This window comes from Anser cygnoides, chromosome Z, assembly GCF_040182565.1.
Source record: "Anser cygnoides isolate HZ-2024a breed goose chromosome Z, Taihu_goose_T2T_genome, whole genome shotgun sequence".
Lineage (NCBI taxonomy): Eukaryota > Metazoa > Chordata > Aves > Anseriformes > Anatidae > Anser > Anser cygnoides.
This window is the reverse complement of record NC_089912.1, coordinates 32,479,570-32,503,143: the sequence shown is the minus strand read 5'-3', so window position 1 is coordinate 32,503,143 and position 23,574 is coordinate 32,479,570. Positions and strand designations below refer to the sequence as shown.

General features: G+C 44.8%; 1 protein-coding gene across 8 annotated transcripts in view; it reads left to right on the top strand.

The window, feature by feature from the left end:
* The window catches only part of NRG1 (neuregulin 1), a 474,737-nt gene that overhangs the window by 281,525 nt on the left and 169,638 nt on the right, over nt 1–23,574 (top strand). The window contains exon 1 of one of the 8 annotated variants that reach the window (XM_048053604.2): nt 9,431–9,745. The exons of 6 other annotated variants lie outside the window; for them this stretch is intronic. In XM_048053604.2, coding sequence (XP_047909561.1) covers nt 9,529–9,745 — 217 coding nt within the window. In that variant the 5' untranslated portion in view covers nt 9,431–9,528. Of the gene's footprint in view, nt 1–9,430; nt 9,746–23,574 lie in introns of those variants that run through there. One more of the 8 variants, XM_048053603.2, reaches the window with a different exon arrangement.

The following is a 23,574-nucleotide window of genomic DNA, read 5'->3' as shown; positions in this document are numbered from 1 at the left end:
ACCCCTCCCACATTTCACTAATAGGTTCCTACCAAGTCATCAGGATTTGCATTACTCTATTCCCTTTGCTTTTGCTGTAGAGTGTTTTTCTCTTTCATGACTCAAGTGACAAACGTAAGGAATACTGACAGCTAGTAGGAGGCTGTCCTTCATTCACCTGGCTGGATAATGAAACCTTGGAAAAGAAGGAATAGTTAATACCCCTTGACAGAGAACAGAAGTCGGTGCGCACCAAAAACAGTGGCCACTGTCAGTCCCATTATTAAGTTCAGACTGGTTTTGTTTATAATATTACCTTCCCATCTGGGAACTCAAACGTTGTACCTTAGGTGGCTAGGCATAAAGCTGAGATGGTGCCTCTGGATTACCAAATTCTCTGCAGTGCATGTGACAGTTCAGGAGCAAATTATAGGATTAAATGTGTTTGCTTAATGGGTCAGCTTAGAACTATGCATAGTGATCAAATTAGCAAATACCAATTTCATGTTCTCCCTTCTAACTGGCATATCCACAGTCCTCCTATGTGTTATTCATGAACAGAACAAGGTCTGAGCTTGTGGAAAAGCATGTTTATTGTTGACTTTAACTCATGAATAAACTTGTAGAAGGAATTGCCATTAAAATACATTCTTTTTCTGCTCAATGAGGTGATCCTACAACATTCAATGTTTTAATAGCAAGCCGTATAGTCCTAGTATGTTCAGGGTAATAGGATTCCTGTCTTGGCTCAGTTTTGAATGTTTTATGAGTCAATTAAAACCACTTGAAAGAATTTAGTGACACAGGCACCACACATTTTATTCCCTGACAACTGAGCTCTGCATTGTTTTCCTAGGGTTAGGATTAATGAAAGTTTTTAAAAATCTTTGCCCTAAAGGGAAGTACCCGGATCCCAGTTATCTGTATTTTTAAGCACTGAAACTTGGCAGCCAGGGCACTGTAGGAATTTTTCAGTGATCCAAAACAACCCCAAATATACATGTATTTAGGCCTTCAAGGGTGCTGAAGTACTGCATTTACTGGGACCTGTGTGGCCCCACAGCATCCTGAGTAGTATTTTGTGTGTGAGAATATGTGTGCACGTGTGTGACCTGAGGATCTGGATTGAGTTTTGTCTAAAGAGCACCTTGCAAAAAGTTTTATCGAGGAAGTCACATCAGTCTGATTACATAAGAGCACTTACAATGCCGAGGGTCTCCATCACGACTCGCCACTCACAGTTCCTTTAGAAAGGGAGGAATTAGTCAGCAAAGAGCAAGGATATTTGCTATCTGTATTAAAATAGGACTCATCTGGAAATAGTCATGATGCATTAGGGACAAATTTTCAGGAGTGTAAATCATTATTTCCGTGGACTTCAAAGGAACTGAATGCATTTTCCACCCTCAGGGATCTGACCTCTGGATTTTTCTTCAACTTTCACACTATGTTCGCTACCTTTCTTACCACGCCTTTTGCCAAACAAAGTTATATTTAGACCTTGCTCTAATATTTTATGCTGAATCCTATTTTCCCACCTCCACCAAGCGACACACAGTAACTTCATTCATGATTTTACACAGCCATGAAAACAAAAAGAAGTTCTTTTACAATGTAGTTCCATCATCCCCCTGGCAATCTTCTAACAGGTAGATAGCCTGGTGATTTCTGGTGTCCCAAGAGGAGGAAGCAGGAGAAAGAAAGCATCAATGGAGGTCCGATGACTCTAATTGTGGCAGAACGACTGTGGCAGAACCTCACACTGTGTCTATGTACATATGGAAAAAAAATGGAAAGTATTTAATCTGAGAAGAAGAAACAAGTTCCTATAAACAGATCACAACCAGTGCTCGCTTACAGATCACCGAAGTCACCACATGCTTTCAGAAATATGAAACATCATGCTCCGTTGAATCCTCAGGCACTTGAAAAATTGCATGCAAGACAAAAGTACATAAAACTGGTCATACTGGGTCAAACTAAAGGCCTGTCCAGCTTAATATCCAGTTTCTAACAATGGCCAGGAGCAGACTCCTAAAGCAGACTACAAGAACCAGGCATGTAGAGAGTAATTTTCCATATTTATGCTCCCAGCTCTTGTCTGTCAGCCAGGTGCTCTGTTCTTAGGATAACTACAGAGCACCCAGGTGTATTTGGGGTGCGTTTCCCACACACACACACATACACACACAGTTGGCAGGGTTCAAAACAGAAAAATAAATAGGTTTTGCACTGGCCTGTCTGCAGGAAACACCCCACCTGCTCCCCACCCACCGGGGTACTGCACTTAACGCAATGTTGAAACATTATTTTTGAAGGCTTGAAATAACTGGATTTCCCTGGGCTTTAATTTACCACTTGACTAGTTTCCTATTTAACCTTTCACTTCAATCCATATTTCACAGCATGAAATTATACCCCTGCACAGCATATTTCTCTCTTTGAGGCAAGCCTACCAAAACTATCTTCTGCTTGGCTGTGATGGGAAGAGCATGCAACTTTCTGAAACAACTCAGTGAAAACAATGTACTCAAAGAAAAGTTTCAGAGAAGGTTGAAGCTGAGAAACTGATTGGAGGAAGGGCACATCAGACAGATTTTAACCAAAGTTCCACTTAGAAAGGCAAGTGCATGAAAACTTTCTAAAAGAACCTTTTCCAAACCTCATTTCTGAAAGGTACCTAAGACTGTGCCTAGCTTTAAGCAAGGGAGTTACCATAGAAATACTCCTATGCTTAATAACATGATGACTGCTAAATCAGGGATTTAAACAGGGACATTGTAATTAATCACAAAGATTTTAACAGCTTGAGCTAAACAGTCAAGACTTGCTAGCTGAAATTGTAATGCTATAAATTTCTTATACACATAAGGCACAGCAGGAAACTTTACAAATGGTTCAGGCTTTAATTAGGCACATCTTAATTATCTTGTTGGATGAAAGACCTCAAAACCAAGCTGGAGTGACTATACTTCCTCTTTCACAGTGTATTTATTCATTTTTGCTTAGGATTTAAGTAAGAGGATTTATGGAGAAGACAAAGCCCACACGGAGAGACTTCTCTCCCAACATGCAATATATTCTTGTTTACTGCTGATCGTCTAACTGATTTTCGTGGGCAGCAGAAGCTGCCATTGAATCACAGCAGTTCAGAATTAGCTGTGAATATGTGTGTATGCACACGCATGTGGTGAGGTATGGAGATGAGAGAAGTCTCATCCTTCATTTTGTGTATTAATGACAAAAAGGGATCCAAACAATTGCTGCATTTAAAAGCAGGACATTTAACCGAGCTCTCCATGAAATCTACACAGAAAGGTACATCTGTGTGCTTGGCCTATGGAACTAGACCTGTTGGTTTTCTCAGGCAAGAGCAAATACCTTTGGTCCATCCAGTTGCAGTTGTCTTGCCACACACTGGTCCAGAGGCAGGGGAAGCATGGCAGTGGCCAGAGCACTGAAGTGAAAGATAATGTGTTCTGAATTCTAGTTTCTTCTTTCCTAAGTATTTCACCAGGCCAAAATTTGTGACCTGAGTGCCTAAGAGTCTGGTAACTTCTGAGAGTTGAGATGTACATTTACATCTCTTCAGACAGATTTAAGAACCTGAGCTCAGGTTTCTCCCTCTCAAGGAGAAGGTATTTTCCATCATCAGGCTGTTACCACAGGCAGGAGGGAAGGAGTCCATCTTGTTGCCATCCTCCCCATACATTTCCCTTCAGCACAGAGTTAAAAGTGTCCTAAGCTTCAATGGGACATCTTTTATTGTTAACCTTTCTAACGTTTGGTTCTGTGGCAGCTTAGCAGACATGACTGTTATGAATCCCACTGCCAGGCACCGAACTGTCCCCATGCTCTAAATGGAGAGCCTGTGTGCCTCTTTCGGGGTGCTGCTTTGGTCACCAGACCATTAATAGTTTGGAGCTACAAAGCTGAGATCTGTTGGGTCTAAATCCCCTCTCAGTTCTTTTCCCCACACGGCCACAGGGATGTTTTGAAGACAAGATATCTTGCAGATTGCATTCCACAGAGATAATTTCATGAAGAAGGCTGTGACAACCTTGGGTGGCAGTGGAGGCAAAACACATCCCGGCATGTTTGTGCTGCATCAAATGACTCCTAAGGGAAGCTGATTGCTTCACAGATCCTGTGGGGTAAAGGCAGTGTGAAGTGGATTTCTTGGGAACCCTTTAGGCTAACTAAGTCAAAGCACAGTTTGTGAATGCTGACCTTGTGGGTGCAGCCTTCAAAGGTGCTGGGAGTGATGTCCCTTCTGACGTGTTGCCACAGCAGCGAGAGACGTGTGATGGCACTGACAACCATGGATTCATGCCCGGAGAGTGCTGCTCCAATTTTGAAGGCCTGTGGGCTTCTTCTGAGTGACCGGGATTATCATCAGTCTAGATCCAAAACAGATGTGCACTTAAAGTGAATTTGTTAAACCACATTAAAGCTTTGTTTCAGCATTTTTAATCAGTAGTGGTTTTAATGTGATTAGACTTAATTAGCTTTCCCAGTGAATTGGTCTGAACTTAAAGATTTTTTTTGTCCTGAATGAGAATATCTACATATAAATTAAATGAATTCTCAATATCCACTTACATATGTATATATATATATATATACATATTTCCATGAGAACACAATGTGTGGATGAAGCACTCATCACATCAATGAAGTGAGAGAACTGTTAGTTCTATTGGTGCTGGAGGAGTTTACTGCCTTGTGGATGTGGATTAAAACAGAGGCTGCCACAATTATTCATCTGAATATATTTTCACTTTCTCTGTCTTTTCATTTACTTTATTTTCAGGGGCCATATTATGGGATATAACCAGTGATGTTTTGAACAGGAAGAAAGGGCCTCAAGTTGCACCAGGAGAGGTTTAGATTAGATGTGAGAAAGAACTTCTTCACAGAAAGTGTGGTTCAGCTTTGGAGAGGCTGACTAGGAAAGTGGTGGAGTTGCCATCCCTAGGGGGGAACTGGGGTTGTTTAATCTGGAGAAGAAGAGGCTCAGAGGAGACCCCATTGCTCTCTACAATTACCTGAAAGGAAGGTGTGGGGAGCTGAGGGTCGGCCTCTTCTCACAGGTAACTAGTGATAGGACCAGAGGGAATGGCCACAAGTTGTGCCAGGGGATGTTTAGGTTGGAAATCAGGAGAAAATTCTTCTAAGAAAGAGTAGTCAGGCATTGGAACGGGTTGCCAAGGGAGGTGGTGGAGTCACCATCCCTGGGGGTGTTTAAGGAAAGGCTGGACATGGTGCTTAGCGACATGGTTTAGTGGGTGACATTGGTGGTAGGGGGATGGTTGGACAAGATGATCTAGAAGGTCTTTTCCAACCTTAATGATTCTGCGATTCTATTTAAGAGATATGTGGATGTAGTGTTTAGGGACATGGTTATGTGGTGGATGTAGTAGTGCTAGCTGATGGTTGGACTTGATGATCTTAAGGGTCTTCTCCAACCTAAATGATTCAATGATTCTGTGTTTTTCAGCAGTGTAGTAGCCTGTAGGAACTAGAGCTTAATATGTTTTTTAATTAAAATAAAGCTTATATTCACTAATACACAAAAATATTCTTTTCATGCACTCCACATTGCACATTAATGGGACTAGCAGTTGTAATGAGAAGATCTAAAAAGTTCTGAAACAGGAAATGTTAAAGGATCCATTTATCTTGTTGTAACAGTTTCCTGAACATTCACAAACTGAGTCCATAAAAATTGTTGGTAAATTGGAGGCTATCATGTCTTGTTTGTAGCAACGTATATACAGACACATGTACAAACAACTCCAAAATGTGCCATTTCCTGAAAAGAGACGTTAGTGAGACGTCATCACCTGTCACGATTGCTGCTGTTGCCAAAGATGTTGGTTTGTCAGCTTGACCTTTAAACTGCTGTTAGGATACTTTTGTTTAATCAAGATTTGCAGCTTTAAAAATGTCAGTAGAACAAAAGCTACTGTTGTCCTGACCCAGCTGAACAGATGTCAAAGAGTTGTTATTTAGCTATGGACAAACTTCCAAGTCCAACTTAAAATGAAAATGTATTTTGTTCATAGTTATGGTAGGGTACATCTTTACCTTTTATTTCAATTTATGATGATGTTTCATACTCTTTTCTGCCATCAGTGGAGTGGCAACAAGCAGCTTTAACTTTTACTTAGGTTTAAGTCCAAAATTTGACTTATCTTCATGTGTTTTAAAGGAAAATCAAATGTAAAGAAAAAAAATTGGCAGTCCTCAGACAGATTTAAGAGTAGCATGTGAATGGGGTTAACCCATGAGCTTTACTGATTCAGGAACCAAATGAGTGCATTTTCTGTTAAAAAAAAATAAAAATAAAAAATGTCTCAAAACACTTTATACACTTTTGGTAGGGCATTGGAGACTCAGAGTATTTGTAGTTAAGCTCCCTTTGTATGGCCAGTGCTTTTGTAAAAAGGAGCTTAGAGAAAAAAGCAAATCAGATTGTTGACGTTTTACTCAACTGTTTGTTACTCTGGAACACTTTTTATTTATTTTTGTTTACTGATCAGTCTCTTTTGCCCTGAATTGCATTTTGTAAAGATGTTTATGTAAGTGAAAAATTAGACTTAGCAGCATTCCGCATTCACTTTGCGTGATGTAAATAATTGCACGAAGTCCAGAGAGTCCAGAGTAACCAGACTACCAATAGTTGGGTGAGCTGGCGCATAGGCAGAGCTTTATTTTTATTCTGAGGAAGTTCAGATGAAGAAAGCAAGGAGATGAACAAGTAAAACTCCATACATGGTCTCTATGTGCTGTGTGGTGGTGACAGCTGGGTAGGTCTCTTCTTCCTGTCCTATGATGAAGTGATGCATGTGAGAATTTGAATTCTATCCCCTGGGCATCTGTGTAATCTTTAGGAGGCCACGCAACAGACCTCAGCTATGGTTCCTATTGCAATGAAATGGTGTAGATGGTCTCATCCACCTAACTCAAGGAGTCCTAAGTGGCCTTTGAATGCAGGAACTGATGGAGTGCTTAAAGGTGTTAAATCGGCTGCTACCAGCTCTGACAAAGTACCTCACATCTGGCAGCAACAAAGGAGGAGAGACAGGCCTCAGTGTTGTAAGCAACTCCTGACTCTCTCTCATGGGTGCATGCAGAAGCAAATCTCACCTTTGGTCTATGACATGTTGCCTAAAATGAGTAATACACATCTTTCTGGAAATTATAGGCTTATTTCTGGGGCAGATTCCTGGTATGTTTTTGAAGAAATGACTCCCATTTCTAGCAGAGAAAGTGACAGGGAATCGGGAATTAGGCCTTTCATTTCTAGGCCTTAATTGTGGACGAATCCGTAGGCTTTTGGGTTCTTGTCACAGTAGCAGACCCTCAAAAAAAAACCCAGTGGTAGTGGTCCGACCCGTGTTCTGCTCACAACACACCAATGCTGATAACTCCCCGGGAGTTATCTAATAGTGGTGAACACGGCCGGAAGGTAGTGTTTACCTTGAGCACTTAAATTCTGCGGAGTACAGAAAGCCAGGTCATATCCAAATTATTTAAAAGTACACTCGGTTACCGAACACCGCATCTTGCATTTTGCCAAAGAAGGCTCCCTCCTTGCTGAGTAGTGACCCCTTAAGGAAAAACAGAGCTACTGCCGCCAGCGGTACCTCGCCGTCGCCAGCTGTTCTGAGATGTGCTTTCTTGTCCCCTCCCTGGCCGAGGTTGTTTCCCTCGTTCTCTGTTCAGCACATTGACGAAAGGATGTTATAACCCGGCGCGTTAAGAAATAAAAGATGTTGCTCAAATGCATTGAGAAGCAGGTATTCTGGAACTTCTGGAAATATTTATGTCAGGAATTGTGCCCATGTCCCTTTCTTCTTTTTTCATGGTCTGATTTGTTCATTGATGCTGCACTGCCAGGCCACTTTGGTTGTCTACTCCTTTGCTTTATCACAGTTATTCACCCCTCTTATTTTAATATAGAGAAACAACTTTAAAATGTATGTTTTTTTTTTGTTGTTGTTGTTGTTGTTCCAAAGTTCAAATGCTGAAATCCCAGTATCAGTGGTTAACCACAACTTCCTCCAAAAACTTCTTCCTCCAGGGAAATATCTGGAAAAAATGAACCCTAAAACTTGCAGACAGAGAAGATGAGGAACTCAGTGTCTATCAATTTTGGAGTGTTTAATCTTTCTTAGGGTCTGACTTGGGAAGTTTTTTTTGAATGTTTTCTATCAAATAATACTGGCAAACAATCCTATAGCACCCTTTGTGCATGGTGGTTTTTGTAAATGTTTTTGCGGTGTAAAGGACATGTAGAATAGCCTCCTCAAGAGTCAATCACTAAGAACTGCTAAGTAGCAATCCTAGATTTAGGCTCTGATCCTATCTGTTTGTTTTTTTTTTTTTTTTTTTCCCCATTGCATAACCTTTCCAAGCCTACGGGAAAAAAAGAAAAAAAAAACACTTCCATTGAGAGGTTTCAAGTAGATCGTGCAGATCTTTTCTAAAACTTCTCGGAGCATTGCATTTCCTGCCTAATTGTGTAATTACCTGCTCCAGCGGGGAAGGCGGCTCAGGTTAGCCAAGCACCCCTATACAGAGATTCTAGGACACGTTTTCCAGACGATAGGGAAGTTCAGACCGGTGCATTTCCACTGTTAGCAGTACTTCAGAGCTCTCTCAGGTATGGCTGCACTGGGTGCGGTTTCACCCATGGGGTGAAGGCTTTACCTGACCAGCTCTCCCGTGCCTACCGGTGGCGGGATACACAAGCAGGAACGGACCCGCACCGAGAGCAAGGGACGCAAGTCCCTGCTGCTGTGAGACCTTCCCGGGGCAGGATCCCCGGGATCAGCACCAGGTGCAGGGCTGCACTCGAGCCTTTGCAAATCCCTCTTCCCCCGAGCATCCGCCGCAGCCGGGGGGGAGGGGGGGGGGGGGGGGGTGGTACCGCCGCTAAACCCCGCAGGAAGCCGCAGCTTAAGCAGGTGCGTAAGTGGGAGCACGCAAGCACCCTGAGGGGTCACCGCAGCTGCACCCGCCTTCCCCCCCGTGCCCCCCACCCCGGGGCGCCCCCGCCTCTCCCCGGGACCTGCCCGCAGGTCGCCTGCCGGCAGAGCCTCCCGCCGAGCTCCGCCGATCAGCGGGGCGGCCCCAGGCAGCAACACCCGCCCCCCGACCCCCGCCCCCCGACCCGTCCTGCCCTGCCCTGCCCTGCCCTGCCCCGCCAGGGCCGCGGTGCCTGCGCCCTCCCCGGGGCTGGGGCCGGGGCCGGGACCGGGGCCGCCCCACACCCTGGGGCCGTGCAGGCTCCTCCCGAGAGCAAGCGTGCGGTGCCCGGGGCGGGCATTAGCGCGGCGTGTGCCGAGGGGGTGTGTATGTGGGCTGGAGTTTATTATTATTATTATTATTAAGAAAGAAAGGAAAGGGAAAAAAAAAAAAAAAAGGGGGTGGAGGAGGAGGGAGGGGGGTGAAGGAAAAAGGCCCGGAGAGGAGTTTCCAAAAACTTCCAAGGAACTCGCTGCTCCAAGTCCCAGGCGGCGGCGGCGGCGGGCGAGAGCGATGCTGGAGCCCCGGGCGCTCCGGGAGCCGACAGCGACGGCGGAGGGGGCGGCCGCGGGGACGGCGGCGGCGGCGGCGGCGGGGAGCGCGGGGCCGCCCGGAGCCGGGATGGCCGAGAAGAAGAAGGATGGCAAAGCCAAGAAGGGGAGGAAAGGCAAAGGGCCCGGCAAGAAGCCCGCTCCGACGGAGGAGGGCGAGGCGCCCGGCTCCGCCACAGGTAAGCCTGCCGGCAGGTGCGGGGACCGCGCTGCGCGGAAAAAACGCGCTTCTACCGCACCCGCGGGGCCGCAAGCGGCTGCCCCATCGCCGGCTGACCGCCGGCCTGCCGCCCGCCCCAGACCTCGGCGGCTCTCGGCCAGCTGTTGCTCTCTTTCTCTCTTCTTTGCCTCCTTCTCTCTTTCCTTCTTTCTTTCTCGGGGGGTGTATCTCCCGTTACAAAACACCTTCCCTTCTCTCCCCTCCTTTCCCCAAGAAGCACTTAGCCGAGCTGAACAGATGGCAAACTTTCGTGCTGAGCATTTTGTCTAAACTTGCAGCTATTTACTTAGGGATGATCAGAGAGGACCTTTTGCTCGCTGAGCAGCACGTGTTCTTTGCCTTATGGCTCTCCAGTATTAAGTGCAAGGATTTGTGCCAGTAAGACCCATTGTAGGTGTCCACGGATGCGGCTCTCTGTGAACCTACCCGAAGGCAGGGTCACAGCCGAGCGTGCTGCCTCAGTCACCATAGTTATATATTTCTATCAGCCAAGCGCCCCAATCAAGATCAAGACTTCTGAGTGCTGTACAAACACACATGAGCACATGATGCTTTTCCTAGAGAGCTCCTGTTATGCCACCTAGTTTAGCAGAGGTACATACAAAGAGGTAGCTTTTTGCAACAGTATTATGCACCTGGAGTTATTGGTCAGATTATTTGTTTGAATTCTTTCTTACTGGTGGGAAATAGTGGTAAAAGAAGCCCACAAAGAGCAGAGTCTGTTGCCTCATTTAGGTGTTTCTTTGCTTTTTTCTCTCCTTCCACTAAACAGACAGACAGAAAGCCCAAAAGGGTAAATTTCTTTAAATACACCTAAGTTAATTTTGCTTAGTGCATCATGACCAACATGATGCAGCTCTAGAGTTTAATCATCAGCCCTCAGGGAGGATATGTGTGATTCAGCTGCAGCAGGTATCCCTTCGGGCTAATAATCTTTACAAACTTGCACTGCCCAATGCATCCTCTGCTCTGTGCCTCTCAGAGAGACACCCAGTTCACCCAGCGTCTGCCCAACAGTGTGTGTGAATGAAAGTTTCAGGTACAGCAGGGGAAGTTTCCCTTGTTACACCAAATTAGGGGCAAACTCTTCATGCGACCTTCTTGCTGTTTCTCTCTCTCACTCCATTAGGACTCTGTCTCTTGTAACATTAAAACCTCTGGGAAAAACTTAGCAACAACTGGGCTGTTTGAGGTGTTTGGGTTTTTTTGTTTGTTTGTTTGTTTTTGTGGTTGACACAGAAAACATGAGGGCAGTGTCATGCTGGAGGATTTGTGACAGGAAATCTCTGACAAGGAAACGTGAAGGAGGTAGACTTTTTCTGACTGTGCACACCTTGGGGTCCCGTGGTGTCCCATCCCGTTCTTGTAGGAGAGCTTGCTTTCTTCTGCTCCATGGACAGTTTGCTACTCCAGCGGAGCAGAGCTGCTCAGCACTGGAGAAGCTCAGCACTGGAGAAGCAGGGACAGTCTCTGGGAGCTGGGTCCGGCTCTCCGCTGGGCGTGGAAGGCACCGGGTGCTTTGAGTTGGGCACTTGTGCCGGTGAGGAAGGAGCAGGAGAAGGAGCTGTGAACCAGAGGGGCTATTCTTGAGTAACCCAACCAGCCTGACTCTGAACTAGACAGAGCTTTTTGGGAAGATGGCTTTCTTTCTCGTGTGTGGGACACCAGATTAATAAGAGCATGGAAGATCTGTGCAGGCATATATCACCTGGATTTTAGGTATCCACATATGTTTAGTGCCCACTGCTGGTGCTGTGGTCTGACCAAGTTTGCCATTATCTGAAACGCTGCATGGTAGCAAGTGTAGTCTGAGGTTCTCCAAGGCAGGGTTCAGATCATGCCTAGGTCTTCAGGCTTTGCTAGAACTACAGAGAGTTTGTGTGCCTCTGATTTGAGCGGCATGGCATCAAATATGGCAGTGTTTGAGCCAGAAAGGGTCCATTTTTCTGGAAAGTGGTGAACTGGGGTTTCCAAAGTGCCAGAGTGTTTTTGCCAGTCTGAAAGAGTACCGCCTTCATCCCTACCTGACATTACTAGTCAAAAGTTTCCTGTGTGGGCAAGAACTGAGCATTCTTCTATCTTATGTAATTAAAATCCCACTCCTTCTAAGATGAGTGCATGCGGCAGGGTAATTCACATGTGTAGCTAATCCATGCACAGTGTTTGCAGGTACAGTATCTAATGAGGAGAATTAAATACAGCAAAAGACATCACTGTACACTTGACTCACAATGAAACAAAGTCATGCTGGTGATGTTGCATTTATAAACCATATCTGCTCTGTTATTTAAGGATAGTTTGTGTTTTGGGGGAGCTTAGAATATGAACTAGCTCTTTAGAAGAGAAAGAGCAGAAAGATTGGTTAATGTAAAGTATAGCCAGGGAGTAGTTTTACGTTTCATGTAGCTGTCTTCTATTCTCTCTGCTCAAGCTTATTAGAGCTTGAATTAATGACTAGGCTACACACATTGTTTAACAGTGTGCACAGGGGATGATATGAAGGCCTCCTGACTTTGGTGGAACCACAGTTTCTCCTTTTCACTGATACAGTTTTGCAGTGAGAAATTAGGCACCTGGTGATCAGTTCGTGTGCTTAGGATGTGCAGTTTAAGATGTAGTGAAGCCATCTGGGGTTTTAGTTACCTTCTTTCTTAAAAGTAAATGTCAGGGATTGTCATCTTCTCTGCTGCATTCTGCTCTACCCATAGTATATCTCTGCTTGTGGGCTTTCTCCCATATGAAAAACATCAGCTTACAAATGGTCATCAGTTTTAAGATCCATGCACTAGCACAGGAGTCCTTAGCAGATCTTAAGGTTTTTGTTTAGTGCTGTGTTCCTGATTGTAGCTTCTCTAGGTTTAGTTTGCTTGTATCAGTCCACATATTTCACGTATCGCTTTAGTCTTGGGCCAAGAAGCATTGTTTTATTGGTGATTTAACACCAGGTGAAGAATCAGCTTTATCATTTAAAAAATAATTGTATAGAAATATGTTTCTTTCCTATACTCTCTCATAACTATACTGTGAACTCCAGAATTCCTGTTAAAGAAGATACCCAATTAGAGCATTATGGGGAAAAATAAATAAAAATAAATAAAAATCTTCATGCTTTCCATTACCCAGGTGAAATCTGGGCTTGGTAACAAAAGCTTGGGGAGGCCCATGTTGCTATGGTTTCTTTGTCACTAAAATTATATAAAAGAACATTTTTCCCCTCACTTCAAATGGTCTTGAACAAATTGATTCTATCTGGCTTGCGTAAAGTCCAGAGTGATCATATCTTCCTTCAACAGGGCACTCCAGGCCATGATAAATACAGGGGGGTGGAAAACTGAGGACAGAGTATTACGAATTGACAGAAGCTCGCAGCTTTTCTCCAAGTGATTTCACTGATGTGCTATGCCAACTGAGTTTGCAGACAGGCCCAACAAAGCTGCCAGCGGGGCTTCCTAGGGCACCGCCAGCGTACTCAGAATGCATCCAGCCTGGGCAGAGAAACCCCGTGCAGGGAAGCCAAGGTCGTGAAGCAATGCCTCCAGAGGCACCGCTCCCGTGAGCACTCAAGGTGCTGTTATAACAGACCTGGGGAGGCTGGGACTGAGACCACCATGTCTCAGCCCTTGAACCTTCTGCCAGACGAAGCTCAGTGTTGGACCCTGTAAGATGGTGCCTGTGAAGTGAGAGGAAAGAATCAGTGCAGGGAAAACCCCTCTGTGGGAGAGCTGTGTGTTGGTAAACAAGGTGGTGCACCCATGCATCAGCTGCCAAGCCCCTTTGTCAAGTGTTTGCAGATACCATGGGGAATGTAAGTTTTCAGGTAGGTTCTGCTTTGTGCAGAATTTGAGGGAGAGGCTGCTGGGCTTGGTACCTGAGGACCGGGTATGAGAGGGCATGAGGCATTCCTGAGAGGAACACTTTGATGGGTGCAAAGACTGGTAATGCTGCCAGAGCAGCAGACTCTGTGGCTGCAGGTTATGCCAGCCACTCTGCTTCAGCAGCAATGGTAGGACGAGCAAGGGTCTGCAGGCAGGTGGTGCAGAAAGACAAATTTGTTGGGGGGGAAGAAGGATGAGCAGCAAGGATGGGTCTCAATCATCATTTCAGTGAGGTGACCTCAGAAGCGTTGTTCTGAAGACGCCTGTTTGCAGAGCCCAGAGAAGGGAGAGCATGGTCATTGACATCAAAAGTACCTCCTGATGAGAAATTTAATTTAGACTTGGGCAAAACGCTAGAGCTTTGAGACAACATGGAAGAATAAAGAGCACAAAGTTCAGATGAGATGAGTGTGATGAGCATCACCTTTGACTTCATTCTGATCACAGGCTTGGTTGATGGAGGAAGAGGTGATGATCACACTGTGGACTGAGGTGCAGTCCAGGGCTTGGTTGGAAGGATTAAAAGCTCAGTCTGGGACTTGCTATCTTTAAGTAGATACTCAGTACTGATAAAGAGAGGTCAGGAGACAGGTCAGGATTTTAGCATGAACTGAAGACAAAAGCCCTGGAGATGGCTTGGGAGATGTGATTTCTGGTAAAAGTTGTCCAGTTCTAGAGGAAAATCATGACTGTAAGGTGTGACAACTTCTGTTGTTTCCGAGCCAAAATATTTATGCACTGTTGGTATGCCTGTACATTTTTTTGGGGAGGAAAGCCTCTCCACCTGTGTACAATGCCTGAATGCTCCAAACATTCCACACAATCTTCAGAGCAATTTTGAGAATGAATCCTTTAAAAAGCATGCGAGTATGTTCATGTTTTGTGAATAAATGAGATTAGTCACCATTCAACCTTTTTTGACTTAACACTACAAGTACTACTTGATTGTAGCCATGGGAATGCAAATAAAATTGTGAGGACATACCAGTACAGTTGTCCAGTAAATACTGCATGTGTATAGAAAGACATTCCCCGTGTGAAATACATGCAGAAACTTCTGAATTTTGTGCAAATATTGATAGCTGGGGAAGGCTGAGTAAAATTTTTATCTTGGGTATAGAAATGCCAAGATCTGCTAAGCTATGCAAGGATTTTAAAGCATTAATCTCTGGCAAAGCTTGTGAGCTGACACTCAAATCTGAGTTTGTCTATTTGCAATCGTGGGCTTCTCTTCTTGGATTTCTGGAAATGCAAGAACTGTAAAAAAAAAAAAAAGAGAAAAAAAAAAGTTGGGTGAAACAGTTTGAAGCTGCTCTCCACCTCCCCCCCCCACAAAAAAAAAAAAAAATTAAATCCTACATGGTTGATTTTTCAGAAGACTTCAGCACTCACTATTCAGGGCAGCTCACTTTCATCTTTTCCCCAGGATCAATGGGTTTTCAAGGAAGCATTTTGGGTGCTCGGTTCATGAAGTTCTAGCCACAAAAATCACAGAGGAGCTGCCGAGCATCTTTTGACAGCTGCTTCTACTTTAGGCTGCAAAGTGGCAATTTGTGACTCTGAAAATAAGGAGAGCTAAGTGCTAAACTGTGGAAAACTTTATTCCAAGCATCGCCCTCCCTCATCATCATCTTTTCATCTGTCCCTAAGCATCCGCTAGTCCTTTGAGGCAGGTACTTATAACCAAGAGCAAAACAGCGAAGAACAATCATGTCATGGAGTGTCAGAAGCTCTGGAAATGCTATGAATTCTTACCAAATCAGTGTTTTGTTAACATTCCAAAAGTAACAAGAGTGAATGTGCCTTTAACAGTACTGATAGTTTATCGTGTTCCGTTATGATACAAGAAAACAAACCAAGTGTCAATATTTTGTGTGAGTCACTCTAGCTGTACAAAGGACTGCTTGAATGTGCTTGAAGCCTTTCTGTTAACCCTCAGTTGGTCCCACGAACACACTGAGGGCAAGTCCTGGGGGCAGGTCTCGGTACAAACCGAGAAAATTTAGCGGCAAAGGGACGCGCACTTGAAGAGTTTTACGGTGCCAGTGTCAGGGCTGCGGGCAGGACGACCGGGAGAGGAGAAATCTCGGTGCTTTCTCAGGGCTTTCGCGCGATGCTCACGGTGGCGTCTGGCAGAAGTGCTGCTTTAAAAATAACGAAAATAATAATAAAAAAATAATAACCAAAATAATAAAGGAGAGGGGTAAAGGGGGGAGTTCCCGCTGGCAGCCTGTCGGGCAGAGGGATTGAGGGGGGGTCTCGGGACGGGATGCGCCGCGGTGCCGCTGCCGGCGGCGGCCGCGAGAGGGTGCGGCGGGAGCGCGCATCCGCCCGCGGCCCCGCGGGGGCACGGGGAGGGGGCGACCCCGGACCCCGCCGTGACCCCCGGGTCCGTGCGGGGACGGCTTCCAGCGGGTCGGTCCTGCACGGGTTTCGGCGGCATGGAGCGAGGATGGCAGCTCGGGGGGCGAGGGGCAGGGTCGGGGGCTTCTCCCTCATTCCTCCCTCCTTCTCTGCCTCCTTCTTTCCCTTTCTCCCTCCCTCATTTTCCTTTCTATTTTCTCGCCCCTTTGTATCCATTCCTTCCTCCTGTCCTTCCTATCTGCTCAGTTTCTGTTTATGGCGAAAAAAAAAGAAAAAAAATATATAAAAGGAAAGTAAAGCAAGATATTTCATAATGGACAGATAAGGACCTTTAACGCAAACCACTGCTGGATTTTTATTTGTGCACACAATACTACTTGTGTCTGTTTTTGCATTTCTGCTTGTGTAACTTCTTTGGGAGCATTGGATTTGGGGAGAAATTGGCCAGGTTTGTTCATCGTGGGCCATTTGACTCCTAGCTCTGACAGGGAATCCATGGGCTCCACGAGTCAGGGATGATGAGAGAGGGATGTTAGTCTAGCTGTGACAGTTCGTTTGGGAATCTTTCCTCATTCCCTCTGTGCATCTATTCCTCAGGTTTTATGAGCTGATGGTCCTTCCACCTCTGTAAGCAGGGGGAATCCAGGTCAGTCAGTTTGGGCTTGGCATTCAGCACTTGGACTCAGGTTGGGCCTTGCTCGGTGGCTTTCTCCTGCACTAACAGCTTTCATTTCACCCCTGAGTCAACCACATGCCATGTCCTATGGCTAATGGTTAATCCCTTTGAAGACAGTTACGGAAGCATGAATGCATACTTGAGATGACTAAACAGAGTCCTGGTAACATCCACTTGCGGAGGTGATTGATAGAGGTTGTTCCCTCTGCAGTCAGTGCCAGAGAGTTAAATTTTAAATCCTGTGTTGGGAGATTATATGTGTGTGCATGTCTCTGTGTGTGTGTGATGTTTTAGCAGGATCGTTGGCTTCCACAGCGACAGACTCTTTAGTTTTCCTTTGGGGAAGTCCGCTGGACTCTGAAAGTAGGGGAAAAAAAAAGGCGGGGTGAAGGGGGAAGGCTATTCTGTCAGTGTTATATTGCACCTGAATATCAAACAGCAGTGAAAATTACTCTGAGTTTTTGCTTGATATTTGAAATGGACAGCAGTAAATGAAACAGAGCCAGTTATTGTGAATAATTCTTTGCATGTATCCTTGAATTGTGCCAAATAAACTGATGTTTGTGTCATCATAGTGCTTCAAGGTTTAACTGAAGTCTGTATCCCTCAAACTTCCTTCTGTGAAACTAGCTCAGTCTAAAAGCAAGCTCCTATTGCCTAGGAGCCTACAGTCTGCATGTCCAGGGTCACACCATAGCTGAGTCTGGTCCCGGAACAGAAACAAGTCTCCCAACTTTGACTGTAACCTCTTTTTACACAGCACCCTGTTTCCTGATGTATGGCCATTCTAGACACAAGAAAGTAACATACAGATAACATGAGCCCATCTCCTGCCCTGTTTTTTTGGCATGTACAAAGATTTCGTTCTGTCTGTGCAAATGGGTTTCCCAGAAGGGAATGTCTATTGCAGCAAGGACAAAAATATGGGCACTCTTTTTAGGTAGCATTCATATTGATTTCCACTGGTCATGTGGAACCATATTTCAGTGAGAGAAATATAAACTGGCATCCTAGGGTTGCCAGTGTTTCCTTCTTGTTTCTGCCCTCTGCTGTTCTTCTGCAGTGAACCATACCAGCTTTATAGTAGTGTCCTGATTATCTCAGGAGAAATTACCTTTGGAGAAGATAGCTAATATGAAAATACGGAAGCTTCCAGTTCATCCTGTTCTTGGAAAGAGCGGACTAGAAATGCAGAGGTGTAAAGCACACTCTAAGAAGTGTATTCTCTGTGGGAGCTCTAGAGAATGAATGGAGCTGCCAGTACACTAGTGAGTCTAGGTAAAAGGCACTAAAAAAAAAAAGAAGAAAAAAAAAAAAAAGAAAAAAGAAGTGAAGGCAATTCTGCATTGGAACTACTTGTATGGGCATGTGGAAGATTTTCTGTCACTCATAGCATCTGAGGCACGGATTGGTATCTTTTATGAAATGTGTGCTATAGTTCAACCGAAAGCTGTGGGATGGATGCAGAAATGAATGGGTGAGTTTTTCTGTGTTTGCCAGGCTTCTAGTCTGACCTTCTACACAAGTCATTGACAAACTTAACTTTGTAGGTTCCAGTGGTCCTGGCCTCATCTTGTTTTCTGCTGATACATTTTGATTGAAGAATGTTTTTTTGCCTTAAGCATTGTGCGTGGTATACGAAAGGGAGCTTCAAATGTGCAAAAGGCTCGGTTCAAATGCTGAATGACAAAATAAACTGTGGAGAGAAGAAATTGATTGTCAGCAGAAGTGAAATTGATGTTAGGCACAACTTTTCTTGGCTGTGTGAAGTGTCATCAAGGTCAGAAACTGGAAAACCATTCCAGTGAATTAGCTGAGAGATTAAAAAGAAAAAAAAGAAAAAAGAAAAAAAAAAAAGGATTTTACAATTAGTTCATATAGGGTCACTTAGGACAGATAAATATCCTTTTAATGCTGGCCCAGTCCTACGTTATTTGCCAGTGCTATTCCTTGATTATTTCTCCTATCTGTGGGTGAGGGTACCTATCACCACACTCTATCCTCACTCTTACATTGAAAACTATCTGCATGAGGACCCTCTCTGTAGGGTTAGGGCACATCCTACCACAAAATGGTCAGCACTCTGCCTAGCTGCAAGGTCTCTCTTGAGTGTTATGTCAGTTCCACATATGTTGGAGCCCAGTGGTCTTAGCTACTGGTGTCCTTGCTCCCGTCCCCTGCCTGCTATCTTCCTCATCCCTTCTCCAGCTCACACCTGACTGGCAGAAGCCACTGACAATAACCAGATTGCCTCCAGTCTTCAGGCACAGTGTGTGAGCGGAACCAGATCCATGAAGGCAGAGCTTGGTGTTAAGGGGATGTTGTCTTCACTGCTGTCCATAAGAAAGGTCAAGGAAAGGAGGATAGTAGCTTAATCTAAGCATTTTACAGTAATGGAATGGAAATAATTGCACAGCTGCTGCCAGTGACGTTGGTTGCTCTTGAGGGGAGCTCCTCAGAAGAGATTCCCAGGGCACTGAAGACAGCTGAAGATGGCTGAGTCTGAGGGTAGGTTTTAAATGCTTCTCATGGTTCAGTCTAGACTTCAGTGGCTTTCCCTCAAGTCAACTTTGTGTGCAAGTGTCATCAAAGCTGAAGTGATCTGCTTTGTCTGGAAAGCTCTTCTCCTCTCCAGGGTCTATAGGTTGATTCGTCAGCGTCTGTTTCCCCTTCATTTCCCTAACGGTCAGTTGATGCTCCTGTGCTGCGTTGCGCTGAGTGCTGACTGCCATAGTGAGCTTGCCTGAAGTTAGTTCCGTGGCACTGGCAAAAAGGCACAAACATGTCAGTTAAATGAAGTGACAGGAGGACATGTGAAAGTACTCTTTGTAATCTCTTCAAATGCTTGCATAAACAAAAGTGTTCAGAAGTCTTTTCTTCTTCTGTCACATGATGTTTGGCCTCTGTTTACCTATCCAAGGTGTTCCCTGGACCTAGGGATGTCAAACCATATGATTTTGACAGGCTCTCTCCAGAAGCAGTGCTGCTCAGTGCTTTGGCAGGGTGGCTGCTCATCCGGTGCTGTCTCCACCATGAGATGGCATAACCCAAAGGCTGCTCTGATTTGTAGCACCGTTTGGGTTGAGGTGCTGCTCTCCTTCCCACTGTACCAGGAGATTTAGTCACTTTGTGGTGTCCACGGGCATCATAAGAAGGATCACAAGGCCACCCACTGTCAGTGTTTGTTTCTATTTCTGAGCTGTAAAAAAAACGTTCACTTTGGAGGGCCCTTTCGTTGTGTGTTTAAGTGGCAAAGAATGTACTGTGATGTCACCTACTTCAGTGTAGGCAGTTCTCCCTAAATGCATCCCTGAAACCTGCATGCACAGGGTAGGGCAGAATAAACGTTGCTGCTGATGATTTTTAAGCCAGATCCCCAGCGGAAGAAGAGCTTCCAATAAACACGTACTAACGAAGGGAAGGAAAAGAGGGGAAAAAAAAAAAAAAAAAAAAAAAACAGGACAAAATTCACCTGTGCAGTCAAAAGCAGGGCCTTAGGTCATAGACAGAACAGTAGATTCAGACACTCCTACCCTCTTCCTTACGGGTAGTTGTGGACTGACTGTGTCCATGTATCTGCCTGACTTGTGTCTGCACAGTTGTGTCTGGCAAGGAACCTGGCCATCCAGCTTACTTGCAAGGAAGCTGATCTGTCAGGAATGCATGAAACTCCTTGAAAACCACTGGGACTGTTTGCATGCTTCAACTTAAGGACTTGCCAGTGGAGCTAGCTGGGGCTGTGTGTGAGGTGAAGATATCGTGCTTGCAGTTAGGTTTTCTCTTCTCTCAGCCTATGTGGATACCTATGGATTTTGAACCATGAGCAGGCCCTCTCTGGTGTCCTTTGACAAGTCCTCAAAGAGCCCAGTGGAAATGCAATTAATGACACTGCAAATTATTTAAACTGAAAATAACAAATGGACTTCTGTCCTGCAGAAACAGTATTTGGAAGAAATTGAAATGATGCACTGTGTCATGTCTGCTGGACTAGAGATGTTAGGGGAGAGAAAGATAATTAAATTAAATTAAATATTGAATGTTTGCTGGCAGGGTTAATGTTTAACTCAGCTGACCTGTGAAGTCAGGTGCTGGTACATTTCCAGGTGTTTCTGCACCTTTTTCATCTTATCCTCTTTACCTCAGGAATGTGATAGCTTTTAACCATTCTACCCTAATTTACTTAGGTTTTGCAAAGAGAAGGCAAAAACATTTTTTCTTTCTAGAATTACTCCAGAGAAAGATTAATGCAAACATACCCGCAGACTTGTGCACAAACACACTGGCCCATCACAACTGCAGCGAGAGAGGAGTTAATTCTTAAGTGTTTGAGACCTCCTAGAGTTATATTACATCAGAGAATTCCTCCAGTGGGGAAGTGTCAAGAAACGAAAAGTCTTCTTTTCTAAGCCATTTTTAACTTGTGGTTCCATAAAAACACTGGAGATCCTAGACAGACCCCCTCAGGGAGTGGTCCTGTGAAATGTGCCAACAGCTGGATGGCACAAAGTTGGAAAACACTGCCGTCTTTAAAGAAGCGAACTGATAGCTACTGTGAGAAAGCAGTGCATTTTCCCAAATAACTCTTTTATTTCTGTATTAGTGTTTTTGAGAGGAACAAACACATATTCTTTTGACAGTGTTGGGAAGCAAGCTTTTCATGGAAAAGCAGGAATCTCCCCACCATGGTTCACAGCAGGGCAGTGTTGAAATGTCAAGAATAGTGAGTTCCCTTTGATTTTTTTTTTCAAAGCTGCAGTTGGTTAAAAACTCCCTTGACAAATTAAAGAAATACCAGGAGGACTCACGATAGTCTTGTTTCATGGCATGTTTCACAATGTTTCTTGCTATCAGTTTCACGGAAAAAGCCAGTCCATTTCCAATCAATGCCAAAGAACCCAAGCATAAATACGAGCTATGAATTGCTTTGAAGTTAAGGGATAAACAACAACTCGGGGTATTAAAAGCTAGAGTTTGTTTGCGAGGCTGTTTCCATTCATAAAACCAAGGCGGCTGCTGGCTCTGTAACCAGGGAACAGATAAGATAAAAACAGTAAGACAGGATTACACTTGACAGTGTTTGCACACCATCCTGCTGACCTGAGTTAGTCCTGGCTGCAGTAACACTGCCTGGAGGTTGTTTTTTCTCTCTGGTGAAAAGCCCACTTACCTTGGTCCCCATAATTTCCCCGGCACCCAAGCCAACCAGGGTTCCCCACCACTCCCAAGTCCCGCCAGGAGTGGTGAGAAGCAGCTTGTGCCTCTTCTTCCCACCAGGAAGGCTCCCGAGCATCTCACCCATCCCATCAATACCTCCTTTCTCTGCAGCTCTCAGACCTGGAGGACCTCGCCACAGCCAAGCACACCACAACCAGTGATTTGTCCTCGCCTTTTTTCTTGTCTCTTTTCCCTGTCACCCACTATCAGCCACCACTGGAGGTGGGATATGAGGCAAGCCCAGCATTTGGTCAGGATGGTTATTTTTATGGTTGCTGGAACATGCGTGAGGATGGCGTGAGGGATGGGCATGTGGGCCTGTTTGACAAGGGAAAATATTGGGTGTGGAGGATTTTTCAAGCAGGAGTGGAGTATATGCACTTGACCAGGAATGAATGTATCAGCAACTGAGGGAGTCCTTCCTTAAGCAGCTGCCCATTTCTCATGTTCTCAAGTGCTCTGGTGCTTGCTGCATCTCTTTCCCCAGCACCACCATCTACATTTGTAATAAACCCTCTTGCCTGAAGCATGCTGTATATAATGTTTCTAGGGAGGAATGTGGGGGTGGAAAGACCACATGAGGTCATAAAGTTTTTGTGGAGTTGCAATTTGATCCAAAAAGTGAATTACCAGGTGCTTCTTCAGAGAGGGATTGGGGTTTATATTTAAATACCTCATTTAGGAAGGCCTTGTACTCCAGAAGAGAATCAATTCCATTTATTCTCTAAATGCACATTTGTTTTACCATAGCATAATTCCAGGATGATGTTTAAAGTAGATTGATCAGTAGATTGAATTTAACAAATTTATAGAAAAAAAAAAGACAAAGCTACATATCATTATTCTTAACATAGTGGATTTTAACAGGCTACTGAGTAATAAAACTTTAAAAAGGCAATACATTTCAGATGCCTTTTTCAGAAATTTGCTTCTCTCCTTTACCTTGCAGGGGAGGGAGGGAGGGAGTCAGGGCATTGTCCCCGCATGGTACCAGCACTTGAGCTCAGCAGTCCAGGGCCAAGGTGGATATAGCATCAATCAATAAGCTTTAATCAAGGAGGGGTGGCGGTGGAGCTTTGATAGCACTCTGCAAATGGATATACTGCTGCTAGAATGACTATTACCTCTTGAGGAGGCTTCTTGTAACAGGATTTATAGGAAAGACGTTATGCTTCTGTGCATTGTAAGTGGGGGTGCAGCTGGTCATGATTTGGCTGGTGTACGTCTGGATTTGTTCCTGGTTATCAGGTGGATGGAGCTGATGGGAGCACAAGTTGTATTTTCTTTCTGCTGTGTTTTTGAATAGCACTGCTCTCTTGCCCACTTGTTCAGGCATCCAGCAGGGAGGATCAGCTGGAGGCAGCAACGGCACTGCTCCTGCATGCCTGGAAGGCAAGAGCCTGCGGTGAGTGGCCTGATTATGCAGGGACACCTGCAAAGCTCATCCAAATGGGCTTTTAAAGTGTATTCACTAAGTTGTATTCAATCACCACTAGGTTTTGTTGTTTTTTGATTTTTTTTTCAACCTGTCTCTAAACCTACTAGAATTAACATCGCTCTATTTCTGAAGGTGAGTGTCTACACCATAGGTTAGCTGATGTACTTTGGATTCACACTTTGAGTTGGTTCAGATAAAGTTTTGCAGTCAAATGTTGTGCC